Here is a 24,256-nt window from a genome sequence, read left to right as displayed (position 1 = left end):
GCATTTGCACCAGCATACCAACCACATGTAAGCAGGTATACGTAAATAATCTGAAACTTAGCGTCCATGGCCCACCCCGGCCCATCACTCGCATCATTCAGCATGGCATGGAAATCCATCCTATCACGGTGGCCGTTCCGTTTCGACATGGCCCAGGATAGAAGACTCGCAGAAGCCAACCGACGACTCGCCCCGCGAACCATGCAGATCCCTTGTCTGTTTCATCTTCTGGGGGCACGGGGGGAGACTGGCGGGCTAGATGCGTCTCCCAATCGGCCAATCTACTTGCTGCTTGTTTCATGTTTCCAACTCTGTTTCCCGTTCTCAGATACATCAACCAAATGCGAACTTTTACTTCGACGTCTATCTACATCATCTCCTCCCACCCCGACTCGAGCATCAATCTATATCAGTTGCGCTTGCTCCCCCAAGGCGATATCGAAACTAGAGAATCTCCTCTCTGAACCACTTCGCCTATTCACTTCTCTAATCCACCCTGTTGGCCTGGTGCCGTCATCTCAAATAGTCTAATTCCGAGTTGGCCTGTACTCCAGGCATTGCCACTACCCCCATCCATCCGTAATCAGTCAGACGACTGGCTTCTCTGCCACCATGTCGCTGCTCAAGAAACGCATCTCCTCGCCCCTTGAGGCAGGCACTTCCATTCTCGACTCTCAGGGCATCCCTCCTTACTTCACCGACGCCCTCGAGTACATCTCCAAGCGACTGGCCCGCAAAGCTCTGCACGTCACTCTGATCGTCGTCCGCAAAGAGTACCAGGTGCCGTCGTCCTGTGTAACTCCTACCTCGCCCTCGACCTCCAGCCCGACGTCTTTTGAGTTCACCATGCCTGGCTCGCCCTCGCGCTTTGCATCGCCAGTAGCCGCCGGCTTGCGCCAGTTGGTCCGGCGAGGCACCAACAGCTCCCAAGCGTCGGTCTCATCTGTCACATCCGTCGACTCGGGCTATGGCAGCACCGTCTCGTCCGGCTACTCACCTTCAATGCTACCCTTACAAACACCCCGGAGATGGCCAGCTACTCCCGGAAGCCCGCCCCTGTGCACACCCATGACGCCCCACACGCCCTCCTTGGTCACGACAGCAACGTCGACCACGTCAAATGCCTCGGCTGGCGGGCCCAACCACTTCGGTATCCGCCTCCTGCACGCTACGCCATTGTCCGCCAAGGACGAGAAGACACTGCGCGCCACCTTCTACAAGGCAGAGCGCAAGTATCGTGCCGGGTCGGGTTGGCTACCGCCCGCCACCACGGCGGCTGCGTGCGGGCTGAGCGGCGACCTGATACGGCAGTCACTCCTGCAGGATGAGGTACTCTTCTCTGCTGAGGGCCTGACTCTCTTGGGCCTGGACCGTTTATACACATTCAAGGCCGCACTGTCAGCTTATGCCCGAACAACGCTGCCGGCTTCGTCGCTGACCAAGCCGTTGCTGCTGCCCGCCGATCGTATGATGGAAGACGCCGTCGATGAGCTGCGGCGGCTAGTTCTGGCCAACGGTGGGCGCCCTGTGACCAAGGCCGATCTACACCGCCGCTATGACTGGGTTGGTGTCAGTGCCAGCGCCCTCAGCGACGTTGAGCACATGTACCGGCGAGCGTACGGTGGCTGTGACCGGGTCGGCGCGTTCGAGGTCATGGCTGAGGATGTTGGCAGAGTCTTACTGGACCTTGCCCCTCCTTCCCCTCCTCAGCATACCGTATACTTTCCACATGTCTCACAAAATGTACCCATTGTCAAGATCGGTACACCGCCGAGTCCGAAAGGGCCGGTACTCAAACTGCAGACCAAGTTTGACGACAACAAATCTACGCTGGCGCACAAGCGCCTGAGTAATGTTAAGCAGCCCGGCATTGTCCGGCCTCAGCCACGGAAACAGTCCCGCCAAGGAGACCGGGACTTCGAGGACTTTGAGATCACGCTGGACGGCCTGGAAATCGCCAATAACGACGCCGACGAGGAAGACGGCGACGGAGATGTGACCGCGCGCCCGTTCACGACTGGGAGACCTTTCTGGAACAGCGCCGCGGCTGAGCCGTCATCGTCGATTGACGAAATGATAATGATGAGATCTCAGACGCATCTCAGCCCCATAACGGCTGCAGATGATCACAGGATATCTCGGCTCTCTGTATCGTCAGCGTCGAGGCATGACGGACCCACGACACCAAACGGGTACGACGACATCTCGCCCATTACGCGAGGGGAATGGGGTTTCCTGTTTGCGGGCGATGGATGGAGTCGACCTCGTCAAGGGGCTGTGGAGACTTGTTAAAAAGAAGATTCGAAAGAACCGCAACGATATAGAAAAACAAGACACGAGAAAAGCTTTGCGAGAAGCTGCTATGTTCACATGATGTATGAAACGATTAGACATGAGGCGTTTGGGACCAGGGGGCAAGCCACGGGTAATGGGTATTTCTTCTTCATCTTCTTCTACTTCTTGTATCATAGCCTTTATCCGCTGCTCGATTGCGGCGGAGTAGATAGACACTGCTGGGTATCCCAGGGATTGTGTGTTGACGTTTATAGACATTCTTCTTCATGATACTCGTCGATTTTGCTTTCCGTGGCCTTTGCCTACGAACGCCGCTTGCTATGCAATGTGCACAATGACATACTGCTTTTTCACACCCTCTTGCTTAATACAAAAAAAAACTTCCGTGATCACTCACCATTCTAAAGGGGAGCCGTAGAGCGTATTAGGGCTGATTGACGGCCACTTACCTGCCAGTTCCACAGGAGTATAGGAAAGTAAACTCTCGCAGATACAAGCAAATTGCTACCTCCAGCCGTATCGCGACCCAGCCTCGCGCTGATTGCTCTTGCCCTTGGCGAAGCTCTCCTCGAGCGCGTCGCGCTGGTTGTGGACCTGGGTGACGAGCTGGCGCAGGCTGTGCTTGCCGGGCGCGATGGCGCGGACGGGGTTGAAGGTCTGCTGTTCGCCCGATGCGCGCAGCTCCTCGTTGTGCGCGTACTCCTTGTCCGTGTTGAAGTCGATGACGCGCGACGACGAGGCGGACGAGGCGTCCGGCGGCGCGCCGCTGCGCCCGAAGAGCTCGCGCCTCGCGGCTTTGGACAGATTCATGCCCGCGGCGAGGTGGTCGAGCGAGGCGGTCGATGAGGCCGCGGCTGCGTCTGGGTGGTGCGAGGCGCCGTGTTGGGCGTCGTAGGCTGCGAAGGCCGCGGCGGATTCGGCCTCGGCTGGCTCTTCGGGCGTGGTGAACATGGGTTCATATGCGCCGGTGCTTGCTGGGGCCGCGTCGGCGGGTTCGTCCTGCGCGACGGAGAATAGTGATATTTTCTTCTTTTTCTTGGGAGGCTCGGCTGATTCTGGTGCGGGCTGAGATTCGGTCTGTGAGGGTGTTTCTGTGGCTAAGCTGGCTTTCGCGGTCGTCGTTGTTGTCGTCGCCGTTTTCGCGACCATGCCACTGTTCTTCTTCTTTGCAGGTTTCCGCGATACCGATAGCGGTTTGAACATCATGGGCTTCCCAACCAATTTGACTTCGTCTGCCGGCTTCTGTCCAGCCGGTATGGTAGGTTGCGCCTGCTGCTGTGACGTAGACCCCTCGCCATCCTCGTGGTCGTTCTGGTCTGCATCCCTGCTGAAGCCGGGCGCGGCGCCCGTCTTCAGGTTGACGCCAGGGCGGCGCGGTGCGCTCTTTGCGGCGCTGCTCGCGACGGTGACCGCCGCTTTGCCGGCGTTCTTGGGCGGCGGTAGGAACGAGGCGAAACCGCTGAAGGCACCGCCGCCACCTGTTCTGGCTCGCTTTGCGGACGGCTCATCGCCGTTGTCTGCTGCGGATGGTTTCGATTCGTTTGGCGTCGAAGCGCCGGGCAGGCTGACGACGATCTTGCGTGGGTTGGAGCGATCGACAACTTTCTGTACAGGCTGCTTTGCGGTAGTCGGCTGGGGAGGAGGAGTCGGTTTGGTAGCTGTTTCGGGCTCCGAATCAGAGTCTGAGTAGTCGACTAGAGCCATGCTGAGTGTGTCGTTGCTTCGCGACGGGAGAATGAGGAGTTTGCCAGGGGAGAACGAAGCGATGATGATGATGATGTCGATGGGCGCAGAAAAGATTGTGCTTGGTGAGGCTCCAAGCTCTTAAGGTTGGAGTGCATATGATTGTGGGGAAGGTGCCATGCGATGATCCCTGAAGGCAGCACTAAAGTGCGCTAAACGGCGGGTGTCCAGGGGGTTTAGGTACGTAGCGCTGGCGCTGGCGAGTGCGGGACAACTCGAGAATCGCCAATCGAATCGTCCGAGATATTGCTGAAACTCCTCCAGCCGTCAGAATCACAACCCCCCCATATCATAAGGCTGGTTCTCTGGTTCTCTCGATCTCGAAAGCCTACACCAACAGTGCGACAGGCTCGTCACAGGCTACTACTCTGCTCGGACGCCATTTCCATGCTGCTGCTAACGCTCATTGTATAACTTCAAAAACCAGTGCCTTCCTTCATTTCAATTCTTGCAGCTTGGTCTAGAATGCGGTTGGGGCTTTAGGTTCAGGACCGAATCGCGCTCTCTACATGCTAACCTTCCAAAACCACTCTCCTGCACCACGCACCACCGACTCTTTTCGGCTCTTGGACATCGGAATCGGTCGATAACACTTATACCAAGATCGCCCTCGGCTGAAGTCAAGTTATCACGACCTCTGTGCGGCTAGATTGGCTTTGTTGAAGTTGGGACCGTTCGGGGGGCCGTGACGCTTCTCCAACAACGGAAGCGACAGCATCGCGCACCTTCTCTGCATCTGAGAGACTATCACTGGTGCTTCCCCAGCATGTCGCTCATTCAAATTGAGGAGTATGGCTTCCGTCCTGGCTGGAGAAGACCATGGTCACTAATTGTATCCCTGCTCTAGTTTGGTTTCCTACCAGCTGCGAACTAGCTACCTCAGCGAGGTGGCCGACGGCGTTGGAGAACGGCTCATTACCCTCAACGATGGTTTCCTGAACACCGCCCCTTTCAAAGCCGCCGGGTGGCGCTCGAATCCCGCCCACATCAAGCGCACTCATTCCCCCGATATCCCGACCGCGATCGCGTCCGAGTACTTCCAAGCCGCCCCGCGCGCCATAGGCCTGACCCTCGAAGATGAAGCCGAGGAGGGAGGCATGCTGACGGGGGTCGGCGGCGACACCCCTGGTCCCGGGGCCGCTACGCGACGGCGGCGAGAACGGCGGAGGGAGCAGATGGAGGAAGACGACAGCAGCGACCTCAGCGACGAGAGCGACGACGAGTCAGACCAGCGGGCCGCTCAGCAGATACGGTTTGCGAAGATGCCCGTCCGCAACCGGTCCGGCTCCTCTCCGATTCAGTCATCCAACTTGAGGCAGGCAACTACCATGTCATCCCCAAGAGCTGCCCCGGGCGCCCGGCGAGGGTCGCAGTCAGCACTGGAGACGGTTAAGGAGAGGCACCGACGGGACACCGTGACGAGCAGTGAGGTTTCCTCAGAAAATGAGTTCGACGCGTCGGGATTCCATAAGCAGAGGGAAGCATCAAGAGCTGCCGCTCGAGCTGTTAAACTGCAAGCCAAGATCTCGGCAGACCCTATCCAGCCCGCCAGGAGAGTAGAAAGCGATCTCCTCGCCGAGGAGGAGGATTCGGACATGTCCGATGGGTCTTCTGCGTTCGCCGAGAGCGTCGATTCGGCCTCCATCCTTGCCGATGTAGAGGATCCCGTAGTGAATACCTCCCCCGGGCAGCAGGTAGTGGGCACACCACCGAAGCAGCTCATGCGCCAGTCTACCGTGCGGAAGCCCCCTACCCAGTCGACACCAGGGTCTTTACAGGCTCTTCCGCCCCCTAGGCCACTTAGCATCATCAGGCCATTGAGCATGATGCAGCCGCGGAGTCTGCTCTCCGATGCCTTTAAGGCGAAGAAAACGAAGCCCGCCATGCCCTTCGAGCAGTTTGCTACTCTATCCGGCCAGGGCGATCCGGATCCATTCCACCTGCGCATTTATGTCCCGTCCTGCAAGACACCATCGAAGCCTTTCGAAGTACTCATCCGGAAAAGCATACTGGAGGAAGACGGTTCGTTTAGGCCCGTAACAGTAGCCGAGTTGATAGGTCTTAGTCTCTGGAGATATCACGAAGAGAAACTAGAGCCCCCTATTCCAAGCGACAAGATGAGTGTCAATTGGTGGACATTACGTATGGTTGATGGAGACGAAGTCGACGACGACTTCCCTCCCCTTGAAAGAAAGAAACTTCTCAATGCGTTTACGACGGCAAACAACCGGGCGGGCAGGTCCAGGTCTAATTCCAAAGTCCACGACGATTTCGGGCTGGTGCTGGCATCAGAAGAGGAGTTTGAAGAAAACCAGGAGATGACGCCACAATACGATCAACAGGAAACTGCCGAAGAGGCTGAGGAGGAAGAGCCCACCCCTAAGAGCACCCCTCAGGTCCAGGCCTCGGAGTTTGTGCCAGCTATGCCTCGGCCTAACCCAATTATCAACACGACTTATCGGCATGACTCGGCAGACAAGCCAACACCGCCTACTATGTCGGCTACCCCTGCTGTCAGGGGCGAGAAGAGATTCCTACGGGTACACATACTCTCCCAGGATGCCGCCCCCGGCCAGATGCTCACCTTGGAAGTGACGACAGAAAGATATCTAGCTGAAGTCCTAGACGAGGTCTGCCTGAAGAGACGTCTGGACAAGAACACGCACGTTTTGAAACTGCCTGGCTCAGGTGCTGTGGTTATGCTGGACCGCACGGTCTCGTCCATCGGGAATGTGATAGATTTGGAGCTACACCGGCGGCGGTTCGCTACGGATGGTCTCACCCTCACCGGGTCCCCCAGTGGCTCTTCCCCCAAGGTCCATGTGTGGGACAATGCTATCGCACCGCAGAAGAAAAAGAAGGACAAGGTTGCGACACCTCATCCCCTGGCACAGGAAAGCATGATGCTCGACGAGGCTGGCAGTGGTTCGGTCAATTACAAGAAGTACATTGTCTGGCGAAAGCAGGCCATGCGGTTCGTCGGTCTCAACGAGCGCATCTTGCGGATCGACGGGGAGTATGTCACCATCCAGCCTTCTTCTGGGGGCAAGGTGACCCGAGAAGGTGGCAAAACTACCACGGTGCATTTTAGCAACGTCGTTGGGTGCAGTGTGTCGCGCAGGCACCCGATGAATTTCAAGGTAAGCCGAAATTGCCGAACTTGTCTGGCTGTATTTTGATCGCTGGCTAACCCAGTTCCCCTTTTCGTTTGTACTTGTAGTTGCTCGTTTTCAAAGAAGACGTGAGCAAGCGGTATGACTTTGAGACGAAAAGCGTCGACGAAGCGGCGGAAATTGTTCGCGAGCTGAAAAGGGGCGTTGCTCCTTACAACAAAGATATTTAGAGAAGCCGGGCGGACAGGCGGGCGTACAAAGCAAGCTGGGAAGGCAATCTTTGTACATCGAGTACCTAGGTAGTGTGTTTCAAGACGCAGTTTGCGGCGTCCCACGAATGAGGTTTGGCGATGTGGATCGAGGCTACGCACAGCTTTGCGGTAGTAGATTCATATGGCACACGTACAAGGCAGATACAAGCTTGTGATCTGGACGAACGTGATAGGTCAACGAGGGGAGACGCGTCGATGGGCACGGTAGACATATCGCCCAGAAATAGCAACGATGCAAGTCAGAGTCACTCTAGAAATTGCGCAATGCAGGTTTGCAGATGATTCAGGCTGGGCTGGGCTAGAACTGCTATGTTGGCCCCGTCGTCATGTATCTGGCCGGGACCATGCAGCAACCCAAGATTAGAAGGGCAGACAGTTGAATCATCAGGTCTACCGATCGGGCGGTCCATTCCAGCATTTGGCCAGAAGCGAGGCAGACAGGGAGTAGATGTGTGTATGAACTCATAAGGGAGAGGGGAGAAAAGAGGAAGCCTAATCCTGCTGTGTTGGTGCCTTCACACAAGATGATTACGAACCAGGCTAGGCCAGAGAATGAAACAAAACGTCGTTACACGCGAGAAGCAAGCCACTGGAGTTGAATTACGTCGATGACATGTGCTACATATGCGGTACAAGGTAGCGAATACATTGATTGTAGCAAACGGAGGGCAGACACACGGGTGGTTGCAGCAGGCGAGAGGGCGGGCCTTGGGCAACTTGGATAGGGGGGCGGGCGAGCCACGGCAGTGAGCGAGTGAAGCGTTGGCGATGGCCATCTGCCTCTTCGAAAGGCTGCCTGGTGAAGGGCGAGTGAGCGAGAGGTGTGTTGGTATGGGACTTAGGTGATATAAGAAGATATCGCCCCAGGCAACTACGTCCGCCGTCGGGTGGACTGATCTGATCGATGTCGATATCAACCAAGTACATGAGGGACATCAACACAAGTACTGGAATAATCGAAGCTGTAGTCACTGTTATAGATTGTTTGATCGGGTGGTTACCCAATCTGATTAATCTATTTGTTGCTCCGGTGCCCAGTTTTTCTGTTAATTCCAGTTCGGGGCCGTCGCTTCCCTATATCCCAATTTCCAGTGAAGGTGAATACAAACGCGAAGCATTGAATCACCACCACCCACAACAAACCCTTTCAAAACCCTCCCGCCCAAACCAAACAACATCTTTTTTTCCTTCCTTTCGTACTACTGCTCCTCACACCAACGGAAAAACCAAAACATCTCACTCGCCCTCCCACACCTATTCCTACAAAGGCCACCAACTTCTTTTCGTTCTCGAAAGTTGCCTCTGCCGTCTCTACCTCCCTAGGACCTAGGACAGCATCTCTAACCTTCGACAACAACATCCCACAAACCAACGCGTAACATCGCAAACACTTCATTCCTACTACAACCGTCCATCTTCACACTCGTGTTCAAGATGCAGTTCTTCAAGGTCACCGTCATCGCCTGCGTGGCTGCTGTCGGCATGGTGAGTTCATCTCTCTCTCCCTCCTGCTCCCTATCAAACAATTGTTTGCACACAAAACCCCTCCATCCCTCCGGAGGGATTGGCGAGTTTGCTCCTTACATTTCAACACCGCGCCGCTTCTATTTTTGATGTCGGTTTTTCTCTTGTTGCGTTGTGTTTCCCACTGTTTATGCAAACCAGCTTCACCACGCTTGTAAGAATGGCAGTCACTGACCACTAGAATTACTCCAGGCTGCCGTCGGCAACATCGAGGAGGACTGCGGTTGCAGTGTTACCGTCACTCAGACTGTCACTGGCACTCCCCCCGGTCCCTATGGCCAGTCCAGCAGCTCCAGTGTCACCACGACTACCGTCACCCCTGGAGTCAGCCCGTCTACTCCTACCTATGGAGCCACCTCGCTGACTGGCACCGCTCAAACCCCTACGCCCACTTCTGTCACCGGTACCGAGACCAGCGGCACCACTGACACTGCTGCTACTACTGGTCCCGGCTCTACCGCTACCAGTGGCACCGACACCGGTACTGGTACCACTGAGACCTCTCCTCCGGCCTCGTCGAGCCCCCCGGCCCCTCCCTCTTCTGCTGCCGCTGCTCACTTCGCTGGCATCATGGGCATCGCCGCCGCTCTCGGTGCTGCCGTTCTCATCGCCAACCTCTAAGCGGTGGAGCGGTTTGGTACGACATACTTCGATTCTCACTTGATTGTCACTGCGTTGTGGATATCGAGAGGAGGGTGCGAGGAACTACCTAATGCGTTGGTTTCTCTGGTTACATGGCTATGGCACTGGAGAAACCATCATGAAGAGGCGAGGTTGGGGATCCGAAATGGCGTTGTTGCTATGCAGTTGCCACATCACGAATGATGCCATGGCGAACATTGCATGGCCGGTATGGATCACATTGGACTTGAGAGTTTCTTATAGGACGGAAACAAGCCTCAGGTAGTAGCCCTAATAATGCATCAATCGTCACTGGGTATTGTCTATGTGTACACCATTTGTTTTCACTGTGCGTGTTTGATAACGTTGCGTCTGGTGATAATCCAGCAGCTTCCTGGGTACTTTGGGCTGCGCCGGGGTGTCTTTGGCATTGGCTTCCTACTCATCTCCTTCCATATAACGAGGCATCTAATAACTCGACAAGGTAAATAATTATAAGAGCCTCGACCATGTTTCCAGCCTTTATTTAGTACAATAATGCATGTCCATTTTACAATTTGGCCTTTATCTTCCTTGCTGTCGGTGCCGCACTATTGATGCGAGTGCCCTCGTCGTCCTGCTCCGCTACCGTCAGATCCGGCAGTTGCTTTGGCATGATCCGCCGCGGCGACGTTCCCGGCACCAAGGCGTACTGTGAGAAATCAGTCACGCTACCGCCGAGCTCGGAGCGCAGAAAGTCTTCGTCGAGGGCCAGCATGCCGTTGACCGAGGCCGCAGGCGCGCGAAGGACGGCCAGGACGGCGTCGCTGAAGATGGTGGGCTTGCGCAGGTCCCGCGCCGTGGCGGGGTCGGTCTGCTGCAGTTTGTGGGTGGCGGCGGACTCGATGGCCTGGTTGTTATATTTGTTGGTAAGTATTACGTTTACGTTGAATTGGGACTTCGACCAAGGGGTCTGGTCATCATGGGGGCGGTGAAGACCGCGTCTTTCTTTGTTCATGTGGTATACAAGGGCGATTGAGCGAAGACGAAGGAGATGGGACTTACGACGGCGGGCCAGAGGCTGGTGATGGACATGTTCTTGAGTCCCTGGCGTTCAAAGTCCATGGCGAGACCTTTGGTCAGGACGCTCATGCCTACTTTTCCCTGCGCGGCAATGTCATGTTAGTTTGCTGGTAGCGAAACGTCATCTCTCCCTCTCTCTCTCTCACTCCGGGTGTCGTACGTACCATTGCATATCCCGTCTTGCCCCGGAAGAACCGGCTGTAGATGGGCGGGCTGACGACGACGATGCGTCCCCCCTCCCCCTCCGCGCTCTTCTTCTTGAGCGGCGGCAGGGCGGCCTGGACGGCGCCGTACAGGCCCTCGACGTTGACCTGCTGCAGGAGCCGGAACCGCTTCACGGGCGTGTCCTCGACCGACGCCCACCACACGGCGCCCGCGTTGTATACGAGCGCGTCGAGGCGGCCGTAGACTTGGAGGGTCCGGGCCACGAGCGCCTCGATCGAGGCCAGGTCGCGCACGTCTACGGGGACGGCCGTGGCCTCGCCGCCGGCTTCGCGGATTTCACGCGCTACGGTCGTGATGGTGGAGGCGGAGGAGTGGGGGTCTGGGGGAAAGGAGTGGGGGTTGAGGCTGAGGGGACGGCAGCTGCAGCGTTGTTCTTGCTGCTGCCGCTGCTGTCGTCTGTCGTGGACTTTGCTGCCACGACGACTACCCGTGCGTTGACCGTGTTAGTTGAGCCGGACCTTCTGCGCCCGCTTGGGAGGCCCTGCTTACCGGCATACCCGTTCTTGGCTAGGTCTATGGCGATCTGCCGGCCGATACCTCTCGAGGCTCCCTGCGACGTACGCTACGGGTCAGCAGAAGCGACTGTGCGAAACGAAGTTGCTGGGTAGGCTGGGACGACTTACAACCACAAGTGCCACTTTCTGCGTACCCATTGTTTCCTTGTTACCGTCGAACTTTCGTGTCGCGACTTGACAGAATAAAGAAGAACAAAAAGAACTGGCGGCGTCTGAATGGGTGTTGGTTGCTAAGAGAAAGTCACATCATATATCTATATACATTCGAATGTGCCGTGTTGTCCGTTCTGTCGTTGTGATCAGTAATCGAGCGTCAAGATGACGCTCGGAGGCCCGTCCGAGTAAAGTGGAAACGAGTCGAGGCAATGCGACCTTGCGACCGGCTAGTAAAATAGACACTCCAAACTCGCCCAATGTACTTCATTCAACTCTGTACAGAGCCTCACAACTCCAAATTGTGCTGGTTTTCCATGACAGCCGAGTAGCGGCATCAATTTCCACAACAAATGGGCTGGCGATCATCTATGCCGGGGGTATTTGTACAGTTACATGTGTGTCACTGGGGATAGCATACATGGGGCCATTCGACATCACAAAATCACATTTGACACAGTCTTGTTTGTGACTTGAATTTCGTTTCGTTACTAAAGGAGGCGGCGCACTTCCCAGCACCCTGTATGTGTTGCTCTAGCGACACAGCCTCTGGTCCTGTCGGAATTCCACCGAGCAGGATGCCGTCCTGGTCGTGACAGATTGTAAGGTAGTTTGAAATAATCCCTTGATGAGACATATTTTCCCCTTTGCCTAGATGGCATCAAATCGAACGCTTTTGAAACCCGCCCCCCAATTAAGTACTTTGGGCGCGATAAAAAAAAATCAGTCCTTGAGGAGCTTGACCAGCTCGGCAACAATGGCGTCACCCGTCTCTTTGGTACCAGCCGAGCCGCCGAGGTCCTTGGTCCGGATACCGCCATCCACGACATTCTTGACGGCCTGCTCGATGGCAGAAGCCTCCTGAGGCAAGCCAAGCGAGTACCGGCACATCATGGCAACGGACAAGATGGTGCCGATGGGGTTCACAATACCCTGACCCGAGATATCGGGGGCAGAGCCTGGAAGAATCAGACGGTTAGTTGACAAGACAAACACTGGGTAGCGATACAGCAAGGGATGGGGAGAAATTATTAAATGACGTAGGCCCAAAACTTACCGTGAATGGGCTCGTAGATGCCGTTGCACCGGCTCTTGCCATCGGGAATACCGCTCAGACTGGCACTGGGCGACAGGCCGATGCTGCCGGGGATCGCGCTGGCCTCGTCGCTGATGATGTCGCCAAACAGGTTGCTGGTGACGACGATGCCGTTGAGCGAGCGGGGGTTCTTGACCATGAGCAGGGCGGCGCTGTCGATGAGCTGGTGGTTGACGGTGAGCTGGGGGAACTCCTCGGCCATGACGTCGGTGACGGTCTTGCGCCAGAGGCGGCTCGTGGCCATGACGTTGGCCTTGTCGAGGGACCAGACGGGCGCCGGGGGTCGCGGGCGAGGGCGAGGTGGGCGGCGAGGCGGGTCACGCGCTCGACCTCGGCGCGCGAGTAGGGCTCCGTGTCCATGGCCTTGCCATCACCGTCGTCCTCCTTGCGGTCGCCAAAGTAGATGCCGCCCGTCAGCTCGCGCACAATGGTAAAGTCGGTGTCGCGGCAGACGTCGGCCTTGAGGGGCGAGTAGTCCACCAGCGCGTCGGACGCGAAGCTGCACGGCCGCAGGTTGCCGTACGTGCCCATCTCCTTGCGCAGGCGCAGGAGACCCTGCTCCGGACGCACTGCGCCGGTGCCCCATTTGGGACCACCGATGGCGCCCAGCAGGACGGCATCAGCGTTCTTGGCGGCGGTGAGAGCCTCATCGGTCAGAGGCGAGCCAGTTGCGTCAATAGAGCACTGGGGGCTCGGTTAGCATCGGCAAAAGTCGGCACAGGGATGGGGGCGCTATCATGTCATGCTGGGGGGGTTACTAAATGGGAAGGAAATAATACGTACACCTCCCAGAAGATGATCTTGCAAGTTGAACTTGCCAGCTGATGGGCTATGCGACTCGAGAGCCTTGAGGACCTGCGGGGAAGAGAGATATTAGGACTTGACCAAACGCACCGTGTCGGGCGTCGGGTTGTTTGCGTCTCTTACCTTGACAGCTTCGGCTACGACCTGGTTATTTGTTTGCTGTGTTAGTGTGGCCCGACCAGTGAAAATACAGCAGCGACAATGACGAGTGCGTTCTCGCTCACCTCTGGGCCGCAGTGGTCACCACCGAAGACTACAATGTTGTGCGTCGCCATGGTTTTGGGATTGACACCTTCGGAAGCCTCTTGAGCGTATTGGAATGACTTGAGCAGGTCTACCGAGTCGGAAAGTGCAGAGAAATAATAATATAGGTTTGGGACAGGAACCGTAGCTTGAAGCTTCCTGCTCAAGTTAAGCCGGAGCTGCTACCGAAATTCGGAGCACAAAATGTGCCCCACGATCGGTTTGGGGATGCGAATGAACCCCACGTTGCCGACTATCGGATGGGCAGTTCAACTGGTTTATTCAACTCAGCTCAATGGACACGTCACATCATGATGTCCTTGAAGCAAGTACCAGCCTCGTTGTTTGGTCTTGCGTGCCATTGATGGAACGCATTCATATATATGACTTCATGTTACTTTGTCGTAAGATTAAGACTTCTTGTTGGGTTGTCGTATTGCTTGCTATTGCGGGGTGGACGGATGACCGGCCATGGACGCTTTACACTCTTCCATGAAACGACAGCGGCAGAACGGAGGAGTAACAACAGAACTCGTGTCCATCTGTCGTTTCATGCTACTCGGGCAGTCAAGGCCGACATCCTGCATGCATGCATCGACATAAAACCTTACTTGCCATGCCTTTCCCTTAAGAATCAAACCTTCGTTTCAACTGCACTCTCCCTGGCTACGTGTGTGCAATGAGGTGATCACAAGATCCGGTGCCACTAACAAGCGTTTGACGCAATACGCAAAGATTGCCCAATGCAATAATCCAAGGTGCTTCGTATATCATTTCTCATTGACATGTATCATTATCAGTTAGCAGATTAGGTAGATGGGGTATCATGTGTTGGTCGCAGTGCCCTCTAGTCCCGTAGTTGCCCATCCAAAAAAACAAATCCGGGCTGTTTAAATGCGTCTACAAGCAGATACCATGCATGCTGAAAAACAGGCTTCGTGGCAGTTCCCCCCATCGTGAGCTTTCGTAAAGTGGTAATATTCGGGCCAACATCAACGTCGGCATCACCTGAACGACCTAAATGACTTGTGAGCCAGTGGCGACGTGAGCGAGACCCGGCCCGGCGCCCCAGTGCCTTGGTTGCCCGTCTCGCGCGCACGAGCAACACCCCGGGCATTAGGCGTGTTGGCACAAAACCCGCAGATATAGACACTAGGCATCGTTCTGCGGGATATGTTGATGCACTTTCCATGAAGCCACATGTCGCAAGACTCGCTGTATTCTGTTAGCCCTGTTGATCACCGAAGCGGTTGTTCACTGGGAAAGATTTGAGGACGTACCATTGCACCATGAAGCCGTCACTGTTGGGTAGGCTTTCGGTACTTTTGCAGAGGCATCGAACTGTGCGGCCACAGCCGGATGACGGCGTAGGGAGGCTGACCTCACTAAGTGAAGCCCGAGAAAACGAGGAAGAGGCACTGTGAGACTCACTCGACGAGACGCGCTGGCCCTTCTTCATCGAGGCACGCTTTTGTCGTGTTTCGAGGACTTTACGGAGCTCACTGGCAGCGTCACCTTGGCGGCTTTCAGGCTCGTTCAGCACCGTCTCTGCCTCACTTTCTCCGTCGTTCTGGGGTGGGGCGGGCTCGTTGTTGTATATACCCAGACTACTGGCACTCCTTTCGCTGAAGCGTCGCTGAGATGTGTGGAAGGGATGCACAGTCGAGGGCTTCTTCGGGTCTGGAAGGGCAAACGAAGTATTTCGGCTCGGGATGATAATCGGTTCGTCGTCAGTCGAGGAATCGCTGTCTTCAGATGATGCCCAGCTGTTACGACCAATCCTGGTAGGGTGATGCTGCTTCCTTATGGCTCGAGGCGTAATGTCCTCATTATCGTCGTTACCGTCGACTATCAATGTCGTCTCGGCGCGAGCACGGCCCCGAGAATCTATAGTAAACTTGACCGAAGTCCTGGTCTTAGAAACCGGGCTTTCGGGGATTGAGCATAGACTTGACAGTCTGTGGGGGTTCTTCAGCGGAGAGGCCCTCCCATTTGACCGCGAGTTTCTGGATTCGGGGCCGGCCTCCTGCTGAGGCACTGGGCGAATGGCAGGCGCCAGAACAGGAAGGGCTGCGCTTTTGCTGGCCGGCTTCTTTCCCCGGTTCTCACTAAAGCTCCGTGACAAACCAACTCGGGCCCCTGATTTACCTGCTGGCCTTATAGCCCGCTTCCCTGCTACGGATGCTTCTTTGGTGCTTGCGGACCGTCTTATACTTGCTTGAGGTTGCAATTCCGTCGGCGACTGCAGAGGCTGTGGTTGCATCGGCGGCTGAAGTAGCGGCATCTGGGACATCGGGTCGAATGTCGCAGGGCCTATACTGGAAGGCGGCGGCCCGGAGAATAGAAGACCAGGATCTACGCCGCCATTGTGACCTACAATGCCGAACGGATCATCCGCTGTCCCGGTGAAAGACGTACCAAGCATGTTGGTGTCTTGGTCGTTGGCAGTATGGCTTTGCGCCGAAGGCTTTGGCGCCAGAGCCCGTTCCTTCTTTTGCGGTTGACCGTTTGTTGGGTTCTGGGTCTGGGTCTGGGTCTGGGCCTGAGTCTGGGTGTGGTTCTGCGGTGGAGCAATTCCGGAATCCTGGAACATCTCGTTTGTCCGGCCCCAATCGTCCGAGTTCATAGGACGGTGCAGACTTGTTTGGAACATGTCGGCGCCGGATGCCGAGAGGTCGAAGTCCATGCCACTCATGCTCGGGTCCGCCTCCCAGAACAGACGGGAGTCTGTGTAGAGAGGGGCCGTGGCCGGCGCAGACAACGGGTACCCAAACATATCGGTCGGTGTGGTGGCGAAGTTGGGCATGTTGTTGTGGTGTGGTGTGCCGGCCACAAAGTCGTATCCATATCCTTGATCATTCTGCATCTTGTCCGCTTGCAACTTGGGAGCAAGCCTTCTTTCCCCCTTCCGCCTGGACGGCGGCGGGGTTGCTGTCTGAGCCTGTGTTTCTTGTAAGGCCCCACCCAGCCGAACCTTCTTATGCGAAGGCTCTTGGGGATCGGACGACTGCTCGTTGTCTATGCGGCCGTGTCCGATGGCCAGGGGCCCGGGGAGGATTGAAGCCGCCGGGCGGGGTCGACGGGCGGCAAAGAGAGGCTCGGGTTCGGAGAAAAGTGATTGACATGGGATGCTATTTCGACGGCGAGATCATCGGCAGAGAGCGGCCTCTTGTGGCCTGCAAGCTGGTGGTAGGGAGGAGTGGTGACCGAGAAGTCGATAAATGGAGCCTGTGCACCTCCTCTCAGACTGCCGGGCGTGGCATGGAAGACCGGGTAGTCTTGGGCGAAGAGAGGGGTCCAATTCGATGACGACGAAACTTCGAAGGAAGGCTGGCTGGTCTTGGGTGTTTCAAAGACGGGACTTGGGAAAATGACAGTCGTCGGCGTTTGTTTCGGACTGGGACTGGGAGGGTGAGCGTTTGGATTACCAAAGCTGTGTGTCCAAAAGTGTGTGTGTTAGCACTAACAACTACGTACTGAGGAGTAAGAAAAGAGAGGCTGGAAACGGAGCCAGGGAGTGTCTTGCCTGGGCCTGGACGGGTCTCCACTCATAGCAAGACTTATCAGATGACTCAACAAGAATATGCTGACAAGCTCATCGCACACACACCACGATTCGACGGAATTGGATTTCGCCCCCGTAATCTTCGGCTTCCCAGATTCCCCAAATACTTTGTTTGTCGCAGATTGCAAAGCCCTGAATGTGCGAAAGTGGCGGGTGGCAGGTGGGGTGGTTGGTGGTGGTGTGTGTGATAGACAGGCGGCGGGACAGTTGGCTAGACACAGTAGTAGGGATGGGAAAGACACCTGAAAGACAGGCTGGTGGGATGGTAGTCCAAGGCGGTATCCAAGAAAGGCCGGAGACAGTCGTTGTCCTTTACGATACGGGATTCTGCGATTCATACAAAGCCTGCCCGGCGCGCGAAAAAGAGAGGGGGAGAAGAAAAAAAGAGAGAGAGCGAGAGTGAGGGCTGTATATCTGTCCCGTATCTGTGTATATGGTCAATCAAATTCGTGAAGCGCCCGAAGAGAGAAAAAAACGAGGGACTGGTGGTGGGAGTTAATATTTGATCAGATACACTGGAATGGAACTCAAACATCAGTTAGCGGTTCCTGCCATCCAGCGGAGAGTACAATCAAGCCCTTACAGGAGGCGCAAATGCTAACCGGGCCAATTCAGAAAAAAGGAAGAATGATCAGATCACATTAGGTCCCTCACGTAATAGCTTGTTCTCCCCTAATCGCCGTTCTTTTTCCAACAAGAGCCGCTTCAAGCAGCAGCAGCCCTTGTGTCGTCAGAAGGCCGGCGCCCAGCAGCCAATGGCTGATAGTCGCGAGGGCAAGACAAACGTTAACGTCGGACGGTTGCGAGTGCTGAGGATGTCTTCCGGTAGCTCTTCCCTCTGGACCCGCCAATGCCCTCTGGATCCCCACGGAAAAGGTTGGGGTTTGCAGTGCAGAGCTGATCGGCTGCAGGGAAGGCGAAGAATCAATATGGACAAGGCGCTGCTGTGGTGCTTTTGCTTTTGCTTTTCTCGTTCGTCGCAGAGGAGGGGTAGGCGTACACAAAATTAGGAATTATTAGCTCGACGATGGCTGGGTTTGACATATACTTGCATCGGGAAGAGCAGAAGAAGAGGAGGAGGAAGGGAAATCAAGTCACGAGCTGCATAAGGCTGCAAGACAGAGACAGGCAGGACAGGCTCCTCAGATAGACGGGAGACACATGTCAACCGAAGCTGGACAGGCGGCGCGTAGAGGTGAGATCAATTCAATTGACAATTACCCCATGCAATGCAATGCAATTCGGTCTTCACTGCAGCAGCAGCATTGGGCAAAGATACAAGGCAGGTACGTACCCGTATCTGGTCTTTGGTATCTACCTACATACTTAATACTTACTTACACACATACATATAGCCAGCTTGATTACCTATACTGCCCCCAGCACGCAAGGGTGGGCAGGCACCCTAACGCCGAACCGGGCACGTGAGCCCCCTGCCAACAGCCTGTTTGCCCAACTTCCAAGGCAGCCGAGCTCATGAGAGAGAAGAAGAAGAAAAAATTGAAGTTGCTGTTAGCAACCAAAAGAGTTCTTCATCCTAGAGAATCCTCCGGCATCGCCAGCGCCGTTTCTCTTGGTGTGCCCATCATACAAGGTATACCGCCGGCACTGTGAAGTGCGGGCCTCGATGGTCAACTGCTAGCACGTTCAGCCGTTAACCTAGCAGCCAGCAGTGGGAACAGCTGCTGCTACGCTTCCATTCCGCTTGCAGAGAGGGTCTCGCTGTAGGAGAGAGGGGGTAGAACATGGCTGCAGCAGCAAATGAAAAGAGCCGATCAATCGGCAGGCAAGGGGCCTCTGGTTCTTCCGGTGGTGTGGTGGCATGATGACCGGCCTTGTCCACGCTAATCAGAGCTCTCGCCGGATCTGCCGCTGCATATATGTCACATTGTAACAAAGTGAGGAAAAGGCGAGATCACTCTCATATATCAGCGGTCTCAGGCGCGGAAACCCAATTCAATGACTCAAATCGACATACGATGATGGCCCACTGATCCAGGAACGAGGTGGACTAGAACTAGATGCTGCCAGCTAATGTAAGGTCGTCGCTCTAGTCTCCCTTTCAGCCCCTCTGGTATCCAGTGAGAGATCGTGGTTGGGTACAACGCCGCACCGAATCCCGAGAACCCGGGAACGACTAACATAGCGGATCAGGATATGTCTAGAGGGCTCTCTTTCCTGGCCGAGGGAAAAGTCGACCTTGGCCACGGAAAGAATTGGAGAGTGGGCAAGTGCGGAATAGTATTCTACCTTTTCTCGGTTATGTTATCTTTCTTTCAATGTTGTATCATTCAATAGGAATTTTTTTTCTTCTTCTAGTACACCCCAGTCGCCTATTCCAGACGCTATGCACTATGCTTGATCCTATAAACAACAGTTGCATGTACGTACCTAAAGACATGGATGCCTTCGATAGACAGCCCCTGTTGACGTACAACCACGATGATGTTAGGTTGAAGAGCGGTAATTCTACTGGCCCAGGCTGTCTTGAATCTTTGACGTTCTTTTCCAGCGAATCGGTGCTGCGTAAATCGCTAGTTGGCTGCACCACCCGATGGAGGCTATGCAGGAGCAGCTGTGTGGAAGAAGAACACTTCCAATCAAGTATCTGATCCAATCGAGTCGATGAACTGTACCTTGCCTCCAGCTGCAGCTACCTACATAAAGCTGGAGCTGATCCCTCACACTCGCTCGCTTGGGGCCGTCTTCGCGCCAGTCACTTAAGTCCTGCGTCCTGCGTCCTGCATGCATGCGGCGGTTTTTTCCTTTCTCTGTGTGTTTTTTTTCTGCCTCAACAAGCGCTGGTCTGCTGCGAGCGAGTGGCTCTCGTCCGCTTCCATGCGCTCAATCTTCTCCGGCAGACCCGACGAGGAGCCACTTTCTGACGATGCATGTAGCAAAGCAGTGCTTGCGTTACCTACTACTGCCTACTACTAACATACTGCTACTGCTGCTGCTATGGAACCCGCGATCTTCTACTTACTTACGCAATACGACATGACTCAACGCCCAGCTAGGCGGCATATCGCAATCTCCAAGATGGCTCAGAGTTACACCATTTCTCCCTCTTTAACTCTTTGTCTTGAGCAGTATGCTGCACGCACCATACGATAAACATGTATGTTATCAGACATACATGCATCGTGATCCCTCTAGACGCTGGCCGCTGACTAGATATACGAGGAGGCAAACGACGCCTTCGAATGCTCACCACCAACCTTGGTCCTGGGGTTGTGCAGGTTTGGACACACGCACCTTGGAAGCTTGATCGGGTCGTTCGTTCGCAATCAATCGCCGAATCTGACATTGGCAAACGCACGTAGTAGGTATGTACTTACATAAGGTATGTATGTAGACGCATGGAAAAACGTGCAAACTACAATATAAGTCGAGCTGCTGAAGCGCCGCATACATGCGATGCACTTTTACTGCCCCTAGTGCGGGCGGCTTTTCCGTTCTGTACCCCCCTCAAATGGCGACATTCAACGCATTGATGCAACGTCGTCGTCGGCGCCCCAGAGGGATGGTGACGTCGATTTAGATGGGCCCTCATGTTACTGTATGTATTTGCTTCTGGGGTACCTCTCCATGTCGGCCTGCAGCCGCCCCTGCAGCAGCGGTCTCTCAGCCGTGTGTGGTCTTTTGGTGCCTGACGGCTATTTGCATGCAATACAAGCGCATCCTGGGTCAATCTAATTTCGGATGTTCTTCCCCTGCAACTGGTAGCCCACCCAGGCTTGCTTGCACCGCCGTGCCTGGGGCGCACGAGATATTTTTTTTTTTTCAAAAATGGCCGCGCTGTCTTGGATCTTCGAACTGACCGCCTTTACTGACTGGTTGAAAGCCCGGGTGCATGCCAGAAGAAAGCAGTAACAGCAGCCGCTTCAGCTTGGGCTTCCATGTTCGAACAGGCGGCAGAAGAGGAGGGCCATGGATGACGAGTACATGGGCGTTCCAAAAAAGGGGGTGAGAAGGTATCAATTGATTGAGAATGGGGTTGACGGGTTGGATCGATTGGCTGTCGAATTCCCAATCGGCAGAGGTCATTGGCCACTGTAAAGCCGCAGCATGGGCATGGATGGATGCAACTGTGCTTACAGCATTACAGCATTGCAGTATTGGTCATCTTCTTTCCCCATCCGAGCTTGCCCATTGGTTCGGTCCGTGGCCAGGAAGCCACTTGCAACGTTCCCCAAGGGGTCCTATTAAACCTCCGCATTCCTCGCCACTCGCCGCCGTTTGGTTCCGAGGGGCGAAAATGGCCAGGTCTGCTAGCAACCTCTCTAGAAGACGCTGACGCTGCCACCTTGTGCTGTCAATTAGAGTGCCTAAGGTATATGCGAAGACAACGGAGTTCTAGATCAATCAACCATTGATCTCGATTGCTTCGGCTGCTCGCCCCCGGACTGCGAAACCGCCATGGCGTGCCGAAGGGGTTGTGGCATAAGGGGCCGCTGGAGCGAACTACGAACCAACCCCCAAAGCCACCCAAAACGGCCACGTATCCATCAAATGACACAAGACGATATGTGCAGCCATCGAGTTGTCTGGTCGCCGAATCGCCTTTGATCCGTCGACCACCAATCAATATCATCAAAGGGTGGTTGGCGAGCTGGCCAAGTATGCATCTTGAACTCTCATAAATATAGGAAATTGCATTACCGTATAAGGATGTGTCCGTCTGACGGTGCTGCTGTGATAACGAACTCTCCACATCGCGCCATCCAAGTCCACCATGGAATGGCTATGGCTTGAGAATCCGAATGGTAACCCGGGTAGGGAGTATAGTCATTTGCTACGTATCACACGCCACACATGGCCGCCATACGTTGTCATCAAGCTGCGGCCGTCCGAGGCCCGGCAGAGCCACCACATCGACTTACACGGGCTTCGATTATTTCTGGAACTGTACCAGCGTAACTTTACTATGTCCAGCCACAATGAAATGAAACTTTGACAGTAATTCGAAGTCGTCGAGCTGCCTTTTCACCCCTAAAATATGGGTTGGTATTGGTGGGTTTCAGTGAGCTTCCGAGTAAATAGAAATCCCTAGTCCATGCCCCTATCGGCTCTACATTAGTATATCATATAAATAAGATGCGGCTCGGCATGCAGAAGCCAGGTAGTTATCAAAAAGTCACGTCTCTCAAGCCAGAGTTTAAAATGGGCAAGGCAAAAGTGGGCAGGCAGATCAAGTGTGCAAGCCTATGTCGTGCCCAAAAAGGGGGCGCATGTGCCTGCATCGAGATAATGAAATATATGAAGAAATAAACTTGCTAAATTGTTAATAATTTAAAGGAACTACACTCTAGTATCTTGTACACACCGTCGTCACGCCGGCTGTCGACCTGACGGAGTCCGACTCGGACGAGTTTTTCTTGTCGCTGCTCTTTGACATGTCTATACTGCTGAACCCGGCTGACGTCGGCGTTGACGCCGAGGCGAACGACACATTTCCATGGTCTTTTAATTGCTTGCCTCCTTCGCTGTCGTCGACGCGCTCCGTCTTGATGGAGACCTCGTGCTGTTGGTAGATCTTGAGCGGGATGGGCACATCGAGGCCGTCGTCGTGGAAAATCTGCTCCTGACTTTCGGAGCGCGTGATGATGCGGCGCTCGGTGCTCGAGATATGGCTGCGGCCGTTGCCGTATCCCGACCGTGTGAACCGGGAGTTCGCGGCCTCGCTCGTGCGTGCGCCCGACGATTTGCCGTGGAAGGAGCGGAGGTTGAAGACGCGGCGGCACAGGGTCCACGTCGAAGGCAGGTTGGTGACGATGATGGCGGTCGACGATTCGCGTATGTACCAGAACGTCCACTCGGAGCCGAATGGTTGGTGGAAACTGTAGAACTTATTAAGAACTGCAGCAAGTATCTGTCGGTCGCGAATTGTTAGCATATGCGGACTGGGCGCCCCTGAGTGAGTCGGAGAGTATTGGTGCCTGATCACTCACTGTGAAAGTGCCTAGAGCAAAGACGCCGCAGAGTATCGCCTTCTTCTTGATAGGTAGCTGGGCTTGTAACAAGATGGGCATGGGGATCAGAATTATCATCAGATCCGAAGAGATGTTGAGGGCCGCGTTGGTGATCAAGTGGTTGGTGGCAGCCGAACATTGGACATTATCCGGGGGTACGGCCCAGTACTGCTGGAATGGGCGACACCAGACTCCGAAATAGAGGATCTCCATCAAGACGAAGCCCAAAGAAGTATATACAGCGGCAATTTTTACGGCGATGTTCTGCTTTAAACTCATCCTGTTCGCATACTTTGTTAGAAGGGGCATCTAATGGCGTCAAGGGCAAGGGGCTACTAACGTGAGGCGGCTGTACATGATTAAGAGGCATGCTTTCATCAGCCAAATGGTTACGATCTGCATCTGCTCCACGACGAGAACCCTTGAAAGTCAAAGTCAGTATTTACATCAGAAGACCCTTGGCGGTGGCGGATAGGACGCATCATCTGCCTGCAATTAAATGCCAGGGGGCGGAAGGGGCAGTCATACATTTTCGATCCATATTCTCTCTCGACAATGCTTGCGGGCGTGAGAGGCGCGGTGTCATTCGGGTCGATGAGATTACTGCTGGTGTTCGCAACGATATTCATGGCGGCTATAAGTACGGTATCCGTCGCCTGTCGACACATTAGTACAGGGCGAAGCTTCTCCTACGCGTGTACGCGGCCAACCCAGCTGGAGATAGGAGACTCCTTACCATAGCTAAAAGCATGAGGCCATCGTCAACCTGGAGTTTTCTGAACGAGCCGTGAAGGTCCCGCCTCGAGACACTTCAAATCCCGGAGGTCAGCCACCGAATTTCTCATCAAGGGGCGGATTGCACCCCACGTAGGTGCAAAGGTTGCAGCAAACTTACATTCGGATGATGACAATTAGCCAGGTAATGGCATACCAAGTCCACGATTCAGCCGCCAGTGCGGTCAACATGTTTGCTGCTGTGCGGCTGGGTGCCGGTGCCGGTGTTTGCGTGCCTGTCCGAATTCCAGTTCCTGTTCCTGATCCCTGGCGGTGCCT

General features: G+C 54.9%; 8 protein-coding genes across 8 annotated transcripts; 3 read left to right on the top strand and 5 right to left on the bottom strand.

Annotated features, from left to right (window-relative positions):
• Positions 1 to 612: 612 nt before the first annotated feature.
• Positions 613 to 2,292, top strand: PG986_013300 (uncharacterized protein; the record flags this gene model as incomplete). The annotated part of the gene is made up of 1 exon (XM_066849522.1): positions 613 to 2,292. One exon carries the CDS (start codon positions 613 to 615, stop codon positions 2,290 to 2,292), a length of 1,680 nt encoding a protein of 559 aa, XP_066693665.1.
• A 507-nt stretch (positions 2,293 to 2,799) lies between these two features.
• PG986_013299 (uncharacterized protein) lies at positions 2,800 to 3,999 on the bottom strand (the record flags this gene model as incomplete). Its single annotated transcript, XM_066849521.1, has 1 exon — positions 2,800 to 3,999. The coding sequence occupies one exon, from the start codon at positions 3,997 to 3,999 to the stop codon at positions 2,800 to 2,802; it is 1,200 nt and encodes a 399-aa protein (XP_066693664.1).
• An 805-nt stretch (positions 4,000 to 4,804) lies between these two features.
• On the top strand, positions 4,805 to 7,381 carry PG986_013298 (uncharacterized protein; the record flags this gene model as incomplete). The annotated part of the gene is made up of 3 exons (XM_066849520.1): positions 4,805 to 4,827; positions 4,886 to 7,178; positions 7,259 to 7,381. 3 exons carry the CDS (start codon positions 4,805 to 4,807, stop codon positions 7,379 to 7,381), a joined length of 2,439 nt encoding a protein of 812 aa, XP_066693663.1.
• Positions 7,382 to 8,857: 1,476 nt separating this feature from the next.
• PG986_013297 (uncharacterized protein) lies at positions 8,858 to 9,568 on the top strand (the record flags this gene model as incomplete). The annotated part of the gene is made up of 2 exons (XM_066849519.1): positions 8,858 to 8,908; positions 9,140 to 9,568. 2 exons carry the CDS (start codon positions 8,858 to 8,860, stop codon positions 9,566 to 9,568), a joined length of 480 nt encoding a protein of 159 aa, XP_066693662.1.
• A 550-nt stretch (positions 9,569 to 10,118) lies between these two features.
• PG986_013296 (uncharacterized protein) lies at positions 10,119 to 11,508 on the bottom strand (the record flags this gene model as incomplete). The annotated part of the gene is made up of 6 exons (XM_066849518.1): positions 10,119 to 10,457; positions 10,613 to 10,711; positions 10,795 to 11,200; positions 11,263 to 11,278; positions 11,345 to 11,405; positions 11,479 to 11,508. 6 exons carry the CDS (start codon positions 11,506 to 11,508, stop codon positions 10,119 to 10,121), a joined length of 951 nt encoding a protein of 316 aa, XP_066693661.1.
• A 738-nt stretch (positions 11,509 to 12,246) lies between these two features.
• On the bottom strand, positions 12,247 to 13,698 carry PG986_013295 (uncharacterized protein; the record flags this gene model as incomplete). The annotated part of the gene is made up of 5 exons (XM_066849517.1): positions 12,247 to 12,482; positions 12,581 to 12,872; positions 12,941 to 13,303; positions 13,403 to 13,474; positions 13,615 to 13,698. The coding sequence occupies 5 exons, from the start codon at positions 13,696 to 13,698 to the stop codon at positions 12,247 to 12,249; spliced, it is 1,047 nt and encodes a 348-aa protein (XP_066693660.1).
• A 972-nt stretch (positions 13,699 to 14,670) lies between these two features.
• PG986_013294 (uncharacterized protein) lies at positions 14,671 to 16,532 on the bottom strand (the record flags this gene model as incomplete). Its single annotated transcript, XM_066849516.1, has 2 exons — positions 14,671 to 14,881; positions 14,947 to 16,532. The coding sequence occupies 2 exons, from the start codon at positions 16,530 to 16,532 to the stop codon at positions 14,671 to 14,673; spliced, it is 1,797 nt and encodes a 598-aa protein (XP_066693659.1).
• Positions 16,533 to 22,539: 6,007 nt separating this feature from the next.
• Positions 22,540 to 24,169, bottom strand: PG986_013293 (uncharacterized protein; the record flags this gene model as incomplete). The annotated part of the gene is made up of 6 exons (XM_066849515.1): positions 22,540 to 23,103; positions 23,183 to 23,483; positions 23,544 to 23,624; positions 23,732 to 23,859; positions 23,940 to 24,012; positions 24,099 to 24,169. 6 exons carry the CDS (start codon positions 24,167 to 24,169, stop codon positions 22,540 to 22,542), a joined length of 1,218 nt encoding a protein of 405 aa, XP_066693658.1.
• Between the last annotated feature and the right edge of the window lie 87 nt (positions 24,170 to 24,256).

The sequence above is a fragment of the Apiospora aurea genome (assembly GCF_038362705.1).
Source record: "Apiospora aurea strain CBS 24483 chromosome Unknown utg000009l_segment0_segment0, whole genome shotgun sequence".
NCBI lineage: Eukaryota > Fungi > Ascomycota > Sordariomycetes > Amphisphaeriales > Apiosporaceae > Apiospora > Apiospora aurea.
Note: the sequence above shows the minus strand (reverse complement) of the source record. Positions and strands in the feature narration are given on the sequence as shown.